At 37.2% G+C, this 21,433-nt stretch overlaps 1 protein-coding gene across 1 annotated transcript in view; it reads right to left on the bottom strand.

The window, feature by feature from the left end:
* HSF5 (heat shock transcription factor 5) overlaps positions 1–20,642 on the bottom strand; it is a 38,243-nt gene extending 17,601 nt beyond the window's left edge. Inside the window, exons 1-5 of the mRNA XM_058560574.1 lie at positions 20,036–20,642; positions 14,930–15,304; positions 6,344–6,441; positions 3,082–3,603; positions 844–1,021 (exon numbers count right to left, since the gene is read on the bottom strand). Coding sequence (XP_058416557.1) covers positions 844–1,021; positions 3,082–3,603; positions 6,344–6,441; positions 14,930–15,304; positions 20,036–20,642 — 1,780 coding nt within the window. The remainder of the gene's footprint in view (positions 1–843; positions 1,022–3,081; positions 3,604–6,343; positions 6,442–14,929; positions 15,305–20,035) is intronic.
* Positions 20,643–21,433: the final 791 nt, after the last annotated feature.

Raw genomic sequence — 21,433 nt, 5'->3', positions numbered from 1 at the left:
GTGTTTTGCAGAAAGAACTCTATGAGTCTGAGCAACATCTTGATCATATCACTATTAGTTTACTTTTTGGAGAAATTCTCACAAAAATTCTCAACATTTTTCAAATTTTTATAGGTTACAACGATTGTTTGATCTGATTGATTATTTCTACCTGAATTGCATGCCGGTGACACACACATAATTTAAGAATATTAAAGCTGTCCACTGGACACTTTGATGACTTGCTTTTGGATCAGATAAGAAATGTTTTATTAGATATCACTATTTTCTTTAAAAAATTATTTTGTCCAATTTCCCTAGAAAGAGTAGAACCAACCGTATGTGCCTAAAACAATCACTAATTCGGGGCTCTACAAACCACAGAAAAACAATCCTATTGATACAAAGTCATACTTTATAGTATCTTTATAATGTGCTCAGGATAATTTCTTTAATGTCTATCTCATTTTTTCCTGCCACAGTTTAAGCACATTCCCTCTTGTCTATAGGCTGTTAATAAGACTATAATTATAAACTCTTTGACATCTGAAGCAGTTACCAAATCACCCTTCACCCTTGCCTTCTCCAAGTTAAACAACCCAAATACTTTTGCTTTTACTTAATATGTTCTACCTTTTCCAAAGCCCAAATTCTTACCTGCAATATTAGTAAAATAACTTTTACATTCTTTACAAGGATAATTAAGAAAAAATATAGAGTTAAAATTACAGTTATGTAAAACAGCAATATGATAAGTATAATAGAATTATGAATAATAAATGAAGACCCAGAAAAATTGTTGTTCATATATTAATTCTACATCATGCTTCTACTTCTAGCATTCTAGAGCACAATAATCCTTACCAGGGGACTTTCCTTGCTGTGAGTTGCTTCTTAGCTCTCTGTATCTGGCTGGAGTGGGTAAACCTGTGTCTTTACTAGGCTTGCTAGCAGGCCCCATTTCTGAAATTAGGAATCCCATCTGTTCTGAAGGCAAGATATTCTCAGCTGGATTGGTCTGGCATTTTATACTGGCATCCACCTAAAATATTAAACCCACTCATTATTCTGAATTTCCCCCAAATATCTACTAAAAGTTAAGATATTTTATCAGAGGAGTTCTATTATAGAAACATGATCTAACAAACATGCTTATAAGGCTTTTCATCCTTATGAATGATACTACCTTTGATTTTGTTGAGCTAATCTGAACATCCAGTAGTAAGATGTATATTTCCCCATACACGAACCATTGCAATGTATATGGAGCTAAAAACATTTACTTATGATCAGAGGAAGATTCACCATGAAGCTTGTTGATTTTTTTTTTTTTGGTAAAATTCACACACACACAAATTTACAATTGTTAAGACCACTATCTTCTTCCACTCTAGCATCCCTTCCACCAGATTTCCCCTCCTGTTTGTGATACTGGAATGGCCACAGGCATAATCCCGTTGGATGCTGTCAGTGGGTTTGTGGACATTTTATTCTACTAATTTTGTATTCTTTGTCTTAAAGAGGCCATGAAAACTGTATAAGCTTCAGCCCTATAAAATCTAGGCCCTGCTTATGAGACATGAGTTTCTTTCTTGGAGTTCCTAAGTTTCCTTTGGAATGTCAAATCCCTTCATCAAGGTGACCAACTTCTGAAACACTCTATTTTCTTTATGAATTTATTTTAAAATAAACTACATAATAAAATAAAGCTAGAAGTTAAAAACATAGCTTTCAAAAGTTGTGATGTTCAGGGGCCAGCCCGATGGCATAGTGGTTAAGTTTGTGCATTTCCACTTCAGCAGCCCAGGGTTCGCCAGTTCAGATCCTGGGCGCGGACCTACTCACTGCTCATCAAGCCATGCTGAGGCGGTGTCCCACATAGAAGAATTAGAAGAACCTACAACTAGGATATACAACTATGTACTGGGGGCTTTGGGGAGAAAAAAAGAAAGAGAGGAGGATTGGCAACAGATGTTAGCTCAGGGCCAATCTTCCTCAGAAAAAAAAAAGTTGTGATGTCCAAATATATTTTTTAAAGAATAAGTAACTGTGTGAATGCAATTTTAAGGTACGAAATCTAATCTTTTGGATGTGACTATGAAGGAACAAAGACAAATTCTGTGTTCTTTTCACAGGCATACTTGAAACATAATAGGCCTATCTTTGGGTCTATGGAATTTATAATATTATTTTAACTTATACTGGGTCTTAACAGTTGGGCTCAAAAGGAAATGAGCTGATAGGCACCTTAAGACATTTGGATCTAAAATTAGAGATAAAAAATGCATTAAAAAAAAACTGCCAAAAAGTTACCTTGGGGATCTCTAACAATAAAGATATTTTCAGTTCCATTAAAGAAACAAAAATCCAAAATGAAAAAATATATGTATCAGGCTAAGATGAAGAAAAAAATTAAAAGTAGACAAAAAATACTTATCAATTCACAAAAAGTGATTTTAATTTGGATGTACTTTTATTTAGAACCAAAGTTTATTCATTTTCTGGTCATAAACTAGCAGCAATAAAAGAATTATTCTCTGCCTTCAGAGTATGTTCTCAAGCTAGAGTCAGAGTTCTGCTTTAGGAATGCAGATATTAGTAAGGAAATTCAAACACAGTAGGCTCACAAGTCAAATCAGAATTCAATAATGCTGTAAGAAAGTATGAAAAGACCTCCAACCATCTCCTTACCTCCATGCTACAGATGACTAGGAAAGTCCTGATATTATCTGGGAGATAAACCATCCCTCCTGAGTAGTGGAATTTAATCAGCCAGGCACACCTAGTCCATCCAAATTAGGACAGGAAGCAAAATTCAAGGGATGCTTTTAACATGAAAATAAGTCTTATACCACAATGCTCAATCAGACTGCCTCTCTAGAGGCTGACTTCAGACCATAACATAACAAAAGGATGCCTGGGGGTTAAGGTTACTTCTTTCTGAATCTTGTGTGCAGAACCACTGGGACATGATCCTTCTGGAAAGCATAATGAACTGGAATAAACCGAAATAAACTCTGGACAAACTCTCCACTAGAACAGTCCTTAGCAAAAAGCACTAGGTACTTTGAACTTTATTAGGATTTTTTCTTTGCCCCTTACCTGGTGTGTGCTGAACGGTAGCCCTTCCTGCACAAATACTACTGAAGTTGGAGATGGATTATGACTTAGCTGCTCCTTCAGTTTGACATGAGCTTGTTGGATAGCTGCAGATTCCTGCATTGTAGTATTTTCAAGAGGCTGAGCTGTGTGGATGGTATAGATGTACTCAGGTGACTGTGGTAGAGAGCAGGTAATTGCTTGTTCTGTTCCAACCACAAAAGACGTAATATCTGAGCCTACAGGAGTAAGTGGCTCCAGCTGGCTACCCTGACTTGTGGAAGATGGATTGCTGTTGTTTGAATTAGCTAGAATATGTTGGCCTCTGTTAGACTGAGATGTTGGGCACTGATTCTCAACAGGCTCCACCTTTACCATCTCCAATTTAGGAGAGGAATGCAATTCATCTACTATTTGAAAAACAGCCTCTAGGTTTACTTCTGTCTTTTTATTTTCATCAGTAGCACTGCAAGGCCAATTAGAAGGCAGAAATTCAACTGGATAGGAGGATTGCATTGCAGGATTCTGGGAAAAGAGAAAATAGGACTGTTTGGATAGAAAATCAAATATGAGATTAAGGAGGAAAGCAACAACATGATAGGCTGATAATGCTAAACACAAATAGATTAAATTTAAACTAAAGCTCACTAAAAAAACTTGAATGCCAATCAACTTCTCAGCAATGGTAGTTTCAATTCTATTGTTAACATTTACTTAGCAACCATTACATGTCAACCACTATGCTAAGTTTAATACAAGGATGGACCAATAATTCTCAGGGTTAAAGTATACAAAATCAAAAAGCTATAGTACCCAAATATCTATTTTCCAATAAAATGTCTATATACCAAATTCTTCCATAAAGGTTGACAGACAAAAACATCACTTGTATCTATCATATACTGTTCTCAGAATGTAGTAAGGAAATTTCAAATACAGGATGCTCACAAGTCCACCAATGCTTCTATAGATTCAGGGGGAGGTACTGATATTCTGTTCCAAATGATCTGGGAAAAAATGGATGGAATATCGAATGTCCTTTGATTCCTGAGATTATTTTTAATAATAAAACAATAGAATAAAAATAGCTGTCACTTTTAGATTGATATCTGTAAGATGTATTCTCTTACACACAGTACTTTGCACAGAGTAGGCATTCAATTACATGTTTGGTGATAAATGATCTCAAGCTATGAACATAAAATACTGAAGAGTAATGATTAAATAAAACATGTAATGAGTTGATGCTGCCAAATACAGAGCTTTGCACGGAGTAGGCATTCAATAAATGTTGATTATCTCAGATTATAAACATAAAATACAGAAGAGTTATGATGAAATAAAACATGTAGTGAGTTGATTTTGCCAAACACACTACTAACATTGTGTCAATAACCTGAAGGACACTAATGCCAAACAACGTAAATTTAAATGGTTTAAGTATCAAGCTACTTTACAATAGCACCAATTATTGAGTTCTTACTATGTGTCAAGCACAGACAAAGTGCTTTATATACATTATTTAATTTAATCCTCACAAGAGGCCTATGAAATGTGATAATCTCCATTTCCAAATGAAGAAACTGAAGTTCAGAGAAACTTCGTAATTTACCCAAAGTCACAATGAAATAACTGACAGAGCCAGGTTTCAAACCCAGGTTTGCCTGACTCAAGAGTTCTTGCTATTCACGCTTAGAATACACTGACCATCCATGCACACTCTCACCAACGCCTACAGCCCAACTAAACTAACAGCATTTATTTCAAGAATGGCATCTGATGGGCCAGCCCCGTGGCTTAGCGGTTAAGTGCGCGCACTCCGCTGCTGGCGGCCCGGGTTCGGACCCCAGACGCGCACTGACGCAGCGCTTCTCCAGCCATGCTGACGCCGTGTCCCACATACAGCAACTAGAAGGATGTGCAGCTATGACATACAACTATCTACTGGGGCTTTGGGGGAAAATAAATAAATAAATAAAATCTTTAAAAAAAAAAAAAAGAATGGCATCTGAAATACTTTTTTTTTCATTTTAAAATTTTATGTCTACTTATCTCTATTTTCTTATAATGAACATGTTCTGTCTTTGTAGTAAGGAAAGGTCTTTAAAGATGTTTTAAATGACTTATTTAAAACATAAACGTAATCAAGATATAAACACTGTCAGAGTATGTCCAATATGATCCAGGTGAGAGAGTGTCTGGATCCACAAATGAGAGCATCTAATTTGTGGGACAGATGTGTCCCCCAGTGAAGATGATCAGACTGGACAATCATGCTTGATGATATCTGCCACTAAAAATGTCCAACTGAGTCCTCTTGATCTGATTCTATACTCTTCAAACAACAATCTGATTATAATTTGACTTCCCATATAGATTTTCTCTAAAAAAAAAAGGAACATTCTTTTGAGTACTGGAATGCCACTGGTAAGATATTCTCTCTCTCTTTTTTTTTTTTTTGGCCTTAGAGCCCCCTCTTTCTTTCTTTCTTTCTTTATCTTTTATAGATATTCTCTTAAGAGTGGAAAGCATCTTGGTTACATGGTATCAAAGGCAAACACATAATTCCAATCTTTAAGCAATCATAGCATAAAAATACAAAGCATGGAATTTAATCTTATCCTAGAAATAGCAGTCTAAAACATTAAATCAAAGCAATTGTTTCCTAGTAAATAATGACAAGATAACAGAAGTACAGTGTTTACAACATGGGGGCTGAAGGGGACTACCACTTAAATTTCTCATTTTTGACATCATTTGTCCTTTTCCTTTAAAAAAACGTAATTATCCATACCATTTTGGAAGACCCTATCATTGGGTGACTTACATACTTTTACAGTTTATCTGGTATTCATTTTACCATGGAAGAGCCTAGAACAGCACTGTTCAAAACTAACTTTCAGCAATGACAGAAAAGTTCTCTATCTATGATGTACAATTTGGTAGCCACTAGCCATATGAGACTATAGAGCACTTGAAATGCGTCTAGTGTAACTGAGGAATGAATTTTAAATTTTGTTGTAATTAATTTAAATTTAAACAGACACACATGGGTAGTGCTGACTGTATTGGACAATGCAGGCCTAGAAGACTCCTCAGACATCATTTATATCAACTCTCTTTCTTTAGAATTGAGAAAACTGAGGGCAAAATCTGCAGCTCACCTCTGGCTACTCATTAAGATAAAATTACACTTTGAAATTTTGCAAGGCCAATAATATTGCACCTGATGCACAGAGTATGTCCATTGTTCCAAGACTCTTACCTGGAAGTAATTGCAGTGTGCATAGGAGGAGGCAGTGGGAGTGACACAACTACTGAGAGCGTCCATGTGGGTAGAAGGAGAGCAGCACTGTAGCACAGCTGGAACAAATTCAAATATAGAAAAGCCGTCAAACAAAATAAACCTCTACAGCATTCAAAGCGCTCCCCTCTTTCAACTTGGAAAAATTCCAAAAGCTTTCCTTTGTGGGCGCAACAAAATATCTTTAGTCCAATTAGATGCTATTATTTGTTGAAAACAACATGGTAAATAACTAATTTAAAAGGGTCATGTCTACTTTTATAAATGATTTCTTTAACACCTAAACATTGTTACCTTTCTAACCAAACATTTATTCTTATTAAAAGTAGTTTCCTTTGTGGAAAATATCAGAACAAAGTTGGAGTTCCAAAATAATTGTCTCAATCATTTTAATAGTAACAAACATTTGGAGGAGGGTGTGTTTTTAAGGATAAAGTAAGTATGAAATACTCTCCAAACATTCCTACCATTATACAATGCATCCAGTGAAACCTATGCAAAAAATGTTTTAACCATTTAGACAAGTGGTTAGGAAGTCAGATCCTAGAGCCAGACTGCCTGGCTTTGGAGCCCAGCTGCAAAATTTTAATAGCTGTGTATAAATTTAAGCAAGGTTAATCTCTTTGGGTCTCAGTTTCTGCATCCTATTAGAATAGGGATAATAACAGCACCTCCTTAACATGTTTGTTGTGAGGAATGAATGAGTTAATATGCATAAAGCACTTAGAATAGTACTGGCATACAGTAAGCAATCAACACATAAATAGTTAACATGCTATTATCTTAACTAAAGAAATACATTTTCCAAACTTTCTCTTTATAGTTAGGATACCATGAAAAGATAGAATTCTTTGTACTGTGATAGTTATACTTACAATGCAGTCTTTTTTTTTTCCCCCAAAGCCCCAGTAGATAGTTGTATGTCATAGTTGCACATCCTTCTAGTTGCTGTATGTGGGACGCAGCCTCAGCATGGCTGGAGAAGCGGTGCATTGGTGCGCGCCCGGGATCCGAACCCGGGCCGCCAGTAGCGGAGCGTGCGCACTTAACCGCTAAGCCACGGGGCCAGCCCCAATGCAGTCTTAATAATAGGTTAAGTCTCCTCTTTTCCAGAGAGAGACTCTCCAGACAAATGAGAATCAGTTATAACATCACACCTTTGGATTAAACAGAGGATGACATCTATTAAGCACCTACCATGGCACAGTACTAGGTGCTTTGCATATATTGCCTCATTTAATCCAAACAACATTGAATGAGGTATTAACATTACTTTACAAAAATAAGGACACTAAAGCTCAGAGATGTTAGATAATTTGCGGAAAAGTCACAAAGCTGGTAGTGACAGAGGCAGTAATCAAACTCTAAAGCACGTGCTCTTTAATCTACCTAAATACTTCCCAAATCTTTCCTTCTTCCTAAAATGTCACATTTGAATTTTACTAGAACTCCGCTTGATGAATATCTTTAAGGTGTCTTTATTATGAGGTGGCAACTTTCTTATGTCCACATTTTTCATATTTTGAGTGTGCTAATAAACTTATTAAATAACCTCATTCTGTAATCCTTTGAAAGCAAATTACCCTAAAGATTATAAAAATTCAATGAAATGCTTCCCTATCTCTCCATTGACTACTGATTTTTAAAATGTCAGAAGTTCATAAAGGTATACTAGAAATAAATATTTTATTATATCGTGCAATTTAAGGCATTAAATTTTCCACATGGAAGGAAATAATGGACAGAATTCTAGTTCAGATACAAAGATAAGGGTTGGTGTTTTCTGAATTATATCATTTTAATATTCAAGTGATTAAAAAAGCCAGATATTACTAAGATGGCCACATAAAATTCAAGCTGTTGTCACTTCCAATATAGGTTAGGCAAACAGGTTCTTATACTTTACCCTTGGAGATTATTCAAATATACAATTAAAATATTTTGGATTTGAACTTGGTTTCCCAGGATATTTGAAAGCATAAATATCCCAGGAAATAAGTTAAATCCAAAGAGCAAAACAGCAAGGTGGGGTCTGCAGAGTTTGCCAAAACTCTGAAAAAACTGGGACTTGTTTCTAGAGTTTTAACAGTTAAGAAAACCTAGCCCCCCAGCGGCAGGAAAAGTCTCAGTCAGGAGCTGCAGGTTTTCACCCACAAGGGCACGATAAAACAGTATTTCAATACAAATAAGTCAACGAAAGGTATTAGCTTTATTTTTCTGATATTGCTATGTTATAACTCCATTGGTTACACATTTTGAATAGTTGTTAGTGTACTTTAAAGTAAGTTTCTTGGAAAAATAGAATATACAACAGAGAATATATTAATATATAGTCGATAGGTAATTTGGTGGTATCTAAGGAAAGAGCAAAATAGTGAATGTCCTTAAAGAGTCCAGTAACATATAGAAGGTAGAAAGGTACCTGCATGAAGAAAAGGAAGACTTGAATAGATAATCCAAAAAGATTCCTCAATGGCTATTTCCTTACCAGTGCAGTCCTACTTTGTATAGTCAACAAAATAGAACAAAGCAAGTATTAGTAAGTTTATTGAATATGAAAACCTAGCTATAGAAATGCAACTGTGTGCTTAATAAATGACAAATTAATCTAGTGTGTATTAGGAAAGCATTATGACAGCACTAACATCTATAAAACTGAGTTTATCACCACGTCCTAAGACATCTTCATCTGCACAGAGATCTTCCAGTGTCTTCCTGATGGCAGTGTTCACTTAAGGCATTAAATTGCACATAGAATAAAAAACTCAAAATAATGGACAGAATTCTATTTCAGATATAAATATAAGAGTTGATGACATTTTTAAAAACAATTCTGGTAATAATAAAAAGCCAGGATTACTAAAAATTATCTAAAGGTAACAATTTTCATTTCCACTATAGATTAGAAAAACAAGTTCACATACTTAATCCTATGGAGGTAATTCAAATATATAATTTAAATGTTTTAGACTTGAATATACTCTAGAATAGTACAGTGTCAACAGTGAGAAAATACCCAGTATAAATGCTCAAAAGGAAAAACATCCTAATAACAAATTTAATTTCAAGATAAGTTACTATAGCAATGAGAACCCCAACATCTCCTCATTTACGGTGAGGTAAAGAAAAGATCTTCTGAGTATATACCCAAAAGAACTGAAAGGAGAACAGATATTTGTGCACCCATGTTCATAGCAGTATTATTAACAGTAATCTAAAGGTGGAAGCAACACAGCGTCTATCAACAGATGAATGGATAAACAAAATGTGGTACATACATACAGTAGAAAATTATTCAGTATTAAAAAGGAAGAAAATTGCTACACATGCTACAATATCAATGAACCTTGAAGATATTACACTAAGTGAAATAAGCCAACCACAAAAGGATAAATATCATATAATTCTTCTTATATGAGGTTCCTACAGTTGTCAAATTCTTCAAGATAGAAAGTAGAATGGTGGTTGCCAAGAGCCGGGGGGAAAGGGGAATGTGAAGTTAGTGCTTAAAGGGTATGGAGTTTCAGTTGGGGAAGATGAAAAAGTTCTGGAAATAAATGGTGGTGATGCTAGTACAATGTAAACGTATTTAATGCCACAGAACTGTACACTTAGAAATGGGTAAAATGGTAAAGTCTATGTTATATATATTTTAGCTCAATAAAAAGAAAGGCAAATATAACTGTGCTTTTGCATAGTTTCTTCTGGTGCCTAAAGAAACTTCCTAGTGTATCTATGCCAAGTCCCTCTTTCCATAAGAACAAAATCAAGCCTTTTCAGAAACTGACAACACAAGCTACCTGAGCACAAGAGTAACAGCATTCAAAAGCTCTTATAAATCCAGATCCTATATTTATGTACATTACGTAGGATTAGAAGCCTAAAGATCAAATCTTTAGAATTTAAATGTACTTTGTGTGTGTGTGTGTGTGTGTGTGTGTGTGTGTGAGAGGAAGATTAGCCCTGAGCTAACATCCAATGCCCATCCTCCTCTTTTTTGCTGAGGAAGACTGGCCCTGGGCTAACATCCGTGCCCATCTTCCTCCACTCTACATGGGACGCTGCGACAGCATGGCTTGACAAGCGGTGCATCTGTGCGCACCTGGGATCCAAACTCGTGAACCCCGGCTGCCAAAGCGGAGCTCACGCACCTAACCACTGAGCCACCAGGCGGGCCCCTTAAATGTACTTTAAAACAATAATATGCAACCCTTTTTGCCAGAGTCAATTCAGAAAAATTTTTAAATAATGATACTATATTTTTCAATAAAAAATTAAAATATCATATGTTACCTTGGGGGGAAGTATATATTCTTACAAATTACTTTATTTAGGCTTTAAAGTGTTACTATCTAGGCTCATTTGAAAGACAGCTTCTAAAATATTTTATCTTTTATATGTAAATAGTGTTTTAAATTTTATAAAGTCCATTCACATACATTAATTCAATTAATCCCTGACCCAAACTATTATTGTCACTTTATAGAAAGAGAAATTGAGGCTAACATGAAATAATCCACTGAAGGTCACATTGGATGACTAACTGCGAAGCTGAGACTAGAATTATTTCATACTATTCAATAAATTATTTCCTAAGGGCCCATCAGAGCCAAGCACTACACTAGGTGTAGAGGGATACTGAAATGAATTAGAGGCAGCCCCACTCCTCAGAGGTCCCAACTGGACCTCCCACTCTAGCAGTTGGAGTATGTTCTTTCCGCTTGAGCAAGGTGAGTCAATAACCCAGGGCAGTCCCTCTGCCACCAGCAGCATAGAAGGGTAGGCCCCTCCACCAATCTCTGTTGTCTACTCCAACTGGGAGTAACGAACTCTGGGGAAGAGATATACCAGGAAAGAGTCTCTCAAAAGAAAAACAGAACAAAACAAAGCAAAAAGTCCCTCTTTGTACGAGAGGTAGGCAGGCAGCAAAGCACGAAAGCCAAAAGAATTGACTTTTGAGTCAGTTTGCCTGGGTCTGTTGCCGAGGCCTATCTTCAGTTTCCTAATCTATTAAATAAGGATAATTACATCCCCTATCTTATAAGGTTGTTGTGAGGATTAAATGAATTAATATTTGAAAAGTACTCAGAACAGTACCTGGTCATAGTGATTGCTATATAAATATTTGTTAAATAAAATATGAGATGAAGGGCAGTTACAAATCGCTAACCATTGCTTTGAGCTTAAAATTGAACTTTGGAAAAAAAAGGCAAAGTAGATTTTGAGTCAATTCAGCACTATAACATTAGTCAAAGGAAAACAATTCCTCAATACAGGACTCTCTCTATACATAAATATGAATATATCAATATTCTTATGTTCAAAGATAGAGAGAATGAGTAAAATTAAAAAGTCTAAAATGAAATTTTTCATAAAAAAGGGAAATTATTACAGTAGCACACTGCAAAAATAACATCAGAGGAAAAAAATTGAATTCAAGATAGGGCAAGACTAAATAGTCAACTAATACTGGATCTACAACATTTTGTCTTTGAAGGAATAATAAGAGCGGAAAAAATGTAAATGAGCTAGGCAAAGAAAACAGACGCTTCAAGAGAGGAATGACAAATGAAAGAAATGATTCAGATGAGTCATTTTATGAGTCAGTCTGATAATTTTTAGGTTCAATGTTTGGCTTTGCTACAGAAATTAATAATTTATGAAATATTACAAAATTCAAAAGTTACTGGTTTTACTCTTTGAAGACCAGATCCAAGTTTATTTTCAATATAACTAATTTTTAAATAAAATTGGGTGTTGTTTTTTACTAAAATTTGATCCACACCTCAACTCACAGAGTTCACTTTGAAAGCATTCAAGTATGACCATTATTCCAAAATTAGTTACTTTATTAGGACTTAGAGAGCCAGATTTGGGAGTGATTACTATCCTGCCTCTGAGAATGATATTCTATTTAACTTTGGGAAAGTCATTTGTAATGCTCTTCATAAACAGGTACTCACTAAATATTGGTTAAATCGCTCACTACTTTTTGCTTCCTTCACCTAAAATGTGGAGAAATTAAGTACTTGAACAGTGTTTTTATGGCACTTTCTTTTCCATATCAGGTCTTTAATATTTAACAATACAACTTTTTATTTAAATAGTACTTCAGAATGTTCAAAGCAGTTTTGCCTACATTATATCATAGAACTACTCTATGTTTCAGAAGTCATCATGAGATTTCTTATTCTCATAACCTCAGAAACTTTATAGTCATTTCAATTATCCCTATTAAAGAAAACAAAACAAAAATTCAGGTAACACAGATTCTATTTCATATGCACTGTACACTATCAAAACATCAGCAGCACTTACTTGTTCTTTTAATGTCTCTTTCCTAGTCCTTACCCTGAACTCTTGGAAACAACTTTCAACTTATAAATTTACATCCAAGCTAATATAAAATATTTTTAAAACATATCCTAAATCATAATAATTTAACAAACAGTATTTCTATAATGAATGAATAATATTAACTATTTGTAGTGTTTTCTGGTAAATAATACATAAATGGTTCTAATAAAACTTAGAACTAGGAGTTTCCAAGAGGATTGTTGGGACTGTGGAATACATTTTCCCAGAGAAACAACATCATACAGGCTGGTTTGGCTCCTAAGCCAGACTGTAACCATCTTAAGTGTAGGACTAATAGTAATATAGAACCTAACCACTAGATCTAATACGTCCATAGGAAAATGCCTCCAAAACTCCAAATTGGAAGGCAAAGCACATTTCTACATCTCTCTGCTGCAGTCCTTCCAAATTTCAACTCCCCAGAAGCTTTTGAGTCTTTAGTAGTTTGAGGAGGGAGGTTAGGAAAGAGAAACATTTATGGGTAAAAGGAGGGTGGTAGGGGTATTGTTCAGTTGATAGGCTCCAGAATGTAAAGCAAGTCTAAGGAAGACACAGACTCTCTCTCTCTCTATGTATATACTCTGTGCATACATGGAATGCAGCCAAAATTTTAATATAGATAGCAATGCCTAATTTGTTTATTAAAATATTGGATTAAACTCTTTATTCATAAAAACCTGACCCTATTTGTTGCTATACATAAGATATATAACTTACAACATGAAATTAGTCATCTTCTATTTTTAAAGATCACATAGACATTTTTGTTTTTCAAAGAAGTACCTGAAAATCTGGAAAAATACTAAGCCTCAACCTTTTTCTATATAAGAAGGTAAAAAAAAATTTTTTTAACTTCTAATAGGCAAATGATTAAAAGTGCTAAATCATCCTTACTCCATATAATTCCTTCCCCTTTTCGTTTTCAACTCCATCCACCAACACAGCAGCAGCTCTAAAATCCATAAGACCCAACCTAATTTAAACTCTGGTTTTATTATTTTAATATTATTAAAGTTAAATGCTTTGGGAAAATAAAGCAATCCCTTTTACTGCTATATTCAGGTAGACTGCAATGAGCCAATAGTAAAAGAATATAGTTGGATGTTACAGCTAGAAAATAGTGAGTACTGCCACAAATAGAACAGTTACGAGATATACAACTTTTACAACAAATTATTTAATTCCCTTATCTAATTTAAATTCCTTCCACTTATTTTAGCTTTTGATTTCACCCTGCCTGGGAGAACCGGTCTAACAAAATATCTCTAGAGATTGCTTCCGTATCAACATATCTGAGAAAATTAATATTCTGAGAGTCTTAATTCATAGGGCAAAGAAATGCCCCTTTCTTCTCTCTCTGGTCTTTTCTGAAAGCCTTGACCCTTGCTTTGTTTCTATTGCCCCATTTCATCACTCTGTGTAAAGCACATTATATGATGAAACACACAGCACTGCTATCGTGCTTCTGCAAAGTAGAAAATACATTTGAATGAAATGTTAAGGCTATTATCTTGCAAAAATGTACTCTACCTGCAAAAAAGACATCCCTCCCCCCACCAACCGAGAAGCTAAACAGATGGTCACTATGGTAAGGATTCCCAATTAGTGGGAGATCTACCGGTATGTCTTCAATGCCCTTGGTTGAGCTCTAGGTCAGTTGTCATTGCCAGGTTCTCCTTCTCTGCTACTCCTAGGGACCACACTGTCAAAACACCATCACATTTTCACTAAAAGACTATAATTTAGCTTTAAATGATGGAGAATACGCTGTTTTATTAAACTTCATTACTGAGATACTAAAATGATTTCATTATGAGGTAATCTCACCCATAAAGTTAAAAAGTATAAAATATATAATATGTATATAAATTTTTTTTAAAAAACCTACTGCACCAAGGGCAGAGTTACGGCAAGCTTCTGGTGTAGTAAGTCTTAATTTCATGACTAGGGCACATTTTGAAGATACAAAAGTTTCGCTAAAAACATACACCTGTATGCACCAACAGAATTTTCATAATCCTTAAGAACACGATGAAATTTTATATATTGCTTAAAAATAGGTCCTGATGAGAAAACTTTGACATTTCTTAGGCGCAGATTCCTATTTTTATTTAAGCATACAGAAATGCATTTATAAATGCTCATTATAAAGTACCTTAAGAGAGGTCAACCAACTTGAATTTCTCATACCTGTTGGATAGTAGGCTTGGGAGTACTGCGCTGAGGATGTGTAGTTACTATATTTTTGGGAGGAGCTGACCATTGTTTGAGGACCTTGCTGAACATGTACGGATGTGGCGCTGGGCTGCAAGGTATAGGTAACCTCAGTTGGAAACCTCTGCAGTACAGGAAATGGAACCCCTTTATCTGAAAAAGTGGGAGATGTTTCCACTTGTCCTGGGTGCATTCCAAGGGAGTTCTGCCATGTTCTAGGAGGAATCGGGGTCCGATCTAAACCTTTCAGAGGGAAAGTACTGTGGTTGTGAGATGAAGTTGATACGTAGGAGTAAGGAGACAAACTATCTCGCCGGAATGACCGGTGGAATTGTCCTACAGCCACTGGTCCTGCATAAAAGAGAAAGAACACATTTACTAATTTTACATTACACAACCAGACGTAGTAAACCAAAAGTCACAAAATAAACTCTACTCTTCACCTATGAAGATGTTAGTTCTCAGCCATTTTTAACACAATAGAAATTTAGTTTCGATAAAAACAAATTCAGATACCAGAATGAGATTACACATGTAATGCGATAAAATAATCAAATAAACTTTTGTTTGGTTCTCAATACGACTGTCATAAGAGACAAAGTGGCCAAACTCTAATGTTAAATAAAATATTCAGTGTTAAAAGTCTTTTATAGCTGATTCAGTCATCTTACCTTTTACCTCAACTGATTGACCCAGATTTTTCCAATCTGTAAACTACTTCCCAGAAGTTTAAGAAATTCCATTCAGTCTTTCAAATCATTTAGGAACCTTAATAATAGGCATGAAAATAAGCACTCAACCATATATATAAAAGAAATACGTGTGGAAGAAATAAAATTTATAACACAAACCAAAAAGAAATTAAATGTTCTTTGCTCCATTTCAATTTTTTTTTTAATGATAATCTTGTAGAAAAGTCAGGCTTGAAAATTCTGACTTAGTTCTCTTCTTCATTCTTTAAATCAATCAATAATTCTCCGTTGTCTTTTTTTCCTCAGAGTATCTCTAGATACTCCTAGATGTCAGTGGCTCTCAAACACTGATTTACATCTGAATCACCGGGAGAGTTTGTTAAAAATCCACATACCCAGGCCCAGAGATTCTGATATTTGCTTTTCTCCTCTCTAGCAAGCTAGAAACAAATTAAAAAATGGAGATGAGGAAGAGAGAGAAAGGGCAATACTATGTAATGAGGAAAAGAAAAATATAAATGTTGCAAGCTGGACTTATTTTATAGAATGTGGTTCTTGAACATAAACATAGCTAACCTAATTTATTCCTAGGGAGGGCTTTATGTATTAAATTATATGGTTCACAAATTCCTTTCAATTTGTTTTATTGAACTAATCCACAAAACAGAGGGAAAGTCTAATTTATGTGCTATCATCTGTTAAACCACAAGGTGAAAAACAGCACTCAAACACCTACCTTTCCAAATATTTAAACTGTAAATCCATTCAACATGTTACACATCTTTCATTCTATTTCTATGATGTTTAATTTCCTCTAAAGATAAAGCATTACGGAGTGCTCCTAACCACTTCTGGTTTGGCGCTGCCTGATTCAAATCCATTTTTGCTCAAGTAAACTCTTTAAAAAATAATAAAAATTTAAAAAAAAAGAATAAAACACTAATGTCACAAATAAACAAATCACACATACATATATACACACATTCGGGAGCCCTGGAAATCAAGAGCTCTAAATCTAATGGGAAAAAAATCTTAGTTCAAAAGATTGAATGTATTCAAATGATACACCTCTTAAAAACTACTCTTCCTTTTTTCCTTTAAAGTACTTTATTGTTTTTATAAAGTACTTTAAATCGTTTTAACAATACCTGACTAGCAATTCCATATGCATATACACTTTGAACTCACCACTGACAATCCTTTGTTTTAATATCTAAAGAAACAGTTTTTGCTTTTCATGACAGGTGTCTCTGAGGTCCCAAACTACCCATCACTTCATTTTTCCATGGATACTTCACATGCTAAAACTACATATTGCTACCGTGTGCAAGAGCTCACTAATCCTTCTTCTACCCTCTACCGGGTTAGGCTGTGGATGAATTTTCAGATTGTCAATAACTTAAGCAGCTAATTAAAGAATTTTGTACCTTGATTTCTCAAATTCTGGTTTATATCTGAGTTAAAATATAAATTCTACTTCTCTCATGATAATCTTTGACTGATGGCCAAATATTTATATACTTTAGATGTTGCTAACATAAGAAGACTGTTAGGATTAGAAGGGCATTCCTTTAAATTTGTTTATTTTTTAAAATAAAGAACTAAAACATGTTCAGCTCTTATTTATTCTTCTGATTAAGAGTCACCTCATAGGGTTCTATTCTGATCAACTTTACCGAATATCACCTGCATGTCTTCAGAACATCTTTAAGATGGATTAGACAAAGTTTAAATTCTGAATTCTGGAAATGAAAGGCAGGATGGATTTCTGTTTTTAAAGATTCTATTCCTTCTATATAAGTGAATCTGAGCTAATTAACCCCCAGGAAAGAACTTGCCTCTTGCCCAAAACTTGCCTCTTGAGAGCTTGGTATCCCCAGGAAAAGACAGATTATCTACTGCACAGACTTGTTACTTAGTTTAGGAGGTTTTAACAAATGTTGTAAAATAAATTGCTACTAAAAACAAAATAACAAAAGTAGACAAACAACAAAAAAAGAAAAATGTGATCCTTACATTCTCCTAAGGTGAACAAGACAGCTGGCTCAATGGATCTAGATAAAAGAACTAGGTCCTAAAATAGAAGATTCTACTGTAAAAGAGATAGAATATTCAAACAATAAGCTGAAGTAGAACACAGAAAACAAAATGGAAACTAAGAAGTAGCAGTGTAGTCAAGCATATAACCAAGGCAAGATTCAAGCAGAATAAAAATTAAGTGAGGAAAAACAGAAGAGCCAAGGACTCAGAACACGGAATTAAAGCAAAGTAAGGCCAGCATTCTTGAACTTAGAATTACATTCCACCCAAACCAGTAACACAAGTCCCTAGTGAACCAAGCCTATGGTGTAGACAATCCACACCTGACATACCTTCTGCATATACTAACAGGTAGAATGGTAAAAAACAGGAAATGCATGAAAACTACAATAATCTAGGTATATATGGATTAATGTATTATCTATACTGAAAAAGTATGAATTAAATTTATAATTTTTAATAAATAATCTTTAAAATGCTGACCAACTGAACTATAAGTGAAGAAAATCAGAACATAGATAGTCCCTGTATTTCCTCTATTAAAACGGACTCTATCCTTAGAACACAACTAGGTTTAAGATAGGTGAGGGAAAAAGAAAATCAGAGAAAAGAAAAAAGTGAGCAAGAGTTGATTTTTATGTATGTATATATATATGTCTCTTTGTTTGAAATGGTTATCCTATTTTTCCGAAGAACATATTTTCCAGTCTTTTCTCCTTATGCCCACCAGATAACACAACCTGAAAAAACAAATATCCTTGTCAGAGATTCTGCCAAACGTATGCCATGGTATTGTCTCTATTGCCTTTCCACATCGGATTCCCCATCAAAATCAATGGCCATCGCATGGAAGTGGCTTAATATTCCTTTAGAACTCCTTTAGAACATTCCTATGCCACTGCTATTTTTCCAACTTGTTACTAGAACTCTAACCTAATCCCTTATCTTCTAAACTCCACAGAAACACAACCTAATCCCTTATCTTCTCAATTCCAAATGAACAAAGTGCTACCTCATTCCTAAACCCAGGCCTCGGTTAAACTGAACATAGTGTTGCTTTTATTTGTATATTTAAAAAGTTTTCCATAACTGAAAAATAACCCAGACACCTTTATGTTAAATCCACATTAACATACTGAAAATGTTTCTATTGCTCTCCTAGTTGAAGGTAAAGAATGAATTCTCATTATTATATCCTGTTGCTTTCTTGGTATACTGCTTCATATCATGCACTCTTTAAACAGAGAAAGGGAATATTGCCACCCTCACCTTCCTGGAAGAAGGGGAAGAACATCAGAAAGCAAGTTTATAAAATAATTTTCTATCACAGACAGTTTTTCAACTTTTAGTAAATACACATTTATACATACAAAGTTTTTTCAATACTGAAATATTGTAGCGAATGAAAAATTTAAAGGCTGTAAATGTGAGCTTTCTAAAATTCTCTTTAACTGCAATTTGACAGCTATAAAGAAAACCATTTTTGTCTTATGTTTGTCTAACCACAACACCTAAGTAAGCATCAGCTCTAATGAGCTACAATGAAAGAAATGTTTAACCAATTTATTCTATATAGGAACAATATCTGGTAAACAATAAAGAATATTATACTTTTGCTCTTAAGATATACAAACAATGTCTATCATTCTATACATTACTTGGAACCTAAAACATGCTTATTTAGGCTCTAAAGAAACTTCTTCCAAGAACACTTCTTCCAACATTTCTCAGCTGTGTCAACGGGTGGAAGATGGCATGTCTCAAAGACAAACTTCTACTTAAGGTACTTTGTTCACTTTCTCTTGGTTGGTATAAACCTTCCAAGTTTTCTTTGCTGTGACTTTGTTCCTTCCTACCTTGACCTTCAGCACATTCTCACTCCGTATAGCACCTCTGTGCTGCTTCCCATTAGGGCACAGGAGACTCCTCCGTGTTTCGTCTAGACCCAGGGCTTCAACAAAGAGCTCCTTACTCTAGATGTTCCAAGTGGAGAGACTGGGTCTCAAGAAGGCAATGGCTATGGTGGATTGGAGTTCAAGAAGGGCCCAGGAAGAACAGAGCGAAAGCCTCTGAAGAGGTCCCTTTGGCTGCCAGTGGACATGGCAGGAACTAAATGCTTACGGACTCTCTCCAGAGGAGGTACTGGTGGAAAGGGAGTGCTGGTGCCAGTGAGAACGATGGAGGTGATGAGACCTACTTCCCGGGAAGCACAGCAGAAAGGGGATCCCGGGGGCATTTCGGATACCTCAAAGGGGCGGATGTGCGAAAATGCCTTTGGAAGTGGCGGTCGCTGCCCGACGCCCCTGTGCCCTGCGGCGGGCGAGGGCCACGGAGGCCCAATGGCACTCACCGTGCGGCTCGGGCCGGGGCCCCGCGGGCGGCGGCGGCTCCTGGTGCTGCAGCGGGGAGGTGGAGGCCGAGGTGGAGGCCGAGGCGGAGGCCGACGTGATGAGGAGCCTCTGGAAGCGGTTGGGCGGGCGGCAGGGCACCTCCAGGCCGGCCGCCAGCTTGGCCTTGTTGGCGCTGGTGAGCCTCTTGAGGTGCACGAGCAGCTGCGGCTGGTCGCGGCGGAAGTGCGGGCTGTGGAAGTGGTGGAGCGGCCCGTCGCCCGCCGGCCCGCCGCCCCCCGGCCCAGGCCCGGGCCCCGCCGCGCCCGGCCCGCCCAGCACCACCTTGCGGAAGCCGTAGAGGTTGAGCTGGCGGATGAAGCTGGTGAAGTTGGTGGTTTTGAAGAGCTCGGGCTCTGCCCCGGCGCCCCCGACGCCGCCGCCCCCCGCCCCGGCCCCCGCGCCCGGCGGGCTCAGCAGCTCGGCCTCGAAGAGAGGCTGGTCGATGAGCAGCCCCTCGCCGCGGCCGTCCCAGCGGATCGAGCGGTACCGGGGGCTGTTCACCAGCCGCCACAGCTTGGCGGGGAAGTTGTTGGGGTTGATGGGGGTGGAGAGCAGCGCCTCCTCCATCGCCCCCGCCCGGGCCCTGGGCCTCGCCCCGCAGAGCCTGGCTTTCCCACCCCGTTCTCGATCCCCCCGGCCTTCGCTTGGCCCTGCCCCCTCCCGCCAGCGCCCGGCCGCCGCGGACCCGGGGACCGTTGGCGCACGAGCCCCCGCCTTGCCTCCCAGCGTGGCCAATGGGGCCTCGAGTTCCCGCCGCGCGGCCGACGCGGCGCCAGCCGGCCCGCCCCCCTCGACGCCGCGCACCCGGGCCCGCGCGACACCGCGTGGCCCCCGCCACGTGCAGCAGCCGGGGTCGCCGCGGGAGACAGTCACCCTCCCTGGAAGTCCTAAAATCGCCGGACGTGGGCTGGGAATTGCCACCCACCAGGTGGTGTTAAGTCCTGCAAAGAAAGAAGCCCGATTATCCCCCATAGAATACTAAGATTCCTGTTTCGCACCACAACTAGCGTGTGGGGATTTAGAATTCAGAAATTGTTCAATACAAAGCCAGTCGTTCTTGAGAACAAAGGGCCTAACTCTCATAGTACTAACAGTTGAATCGCTCGTCTCTCCAGATAAAAATTGTGATGGTGGTATAGTATCCTGAGTAAACAAATTCACCTTTTAAATGGTACCGTTTTATATATTTTTAAATATACTCTTTTAAGCCAGTATTTTGCTCAGGACAGTTTACTCAAAGGATGAGAACGGAGGTGCCTATGAGGAGGGAATCAGGAGGCTCTAGGTACAAACCTGCCTGCCTGATCAACCAGCTGGTGAAATTTTAGACAAAGAGAAATAAAGCTCACATGAGATGG

Source organism: Diceros bicornis, chromosome 18 (assembly GCF_020826845.1).
Source record: "Diceros bicornis minor isolate mBicDic1 chromosome 18, mDicBic1.mat.cur, whole genome shotgun sequence".
NCBI lineage: Eukaryota > Metazoa > Chordata > Mammalia > Perissodactyla > Rhinocerotidae > Diceros > Diceros bicornis.
Note: the sequence above shows the minus strand (reverse complement) of the source record. Positions and strands in the feature narration are given on the sequence as shown.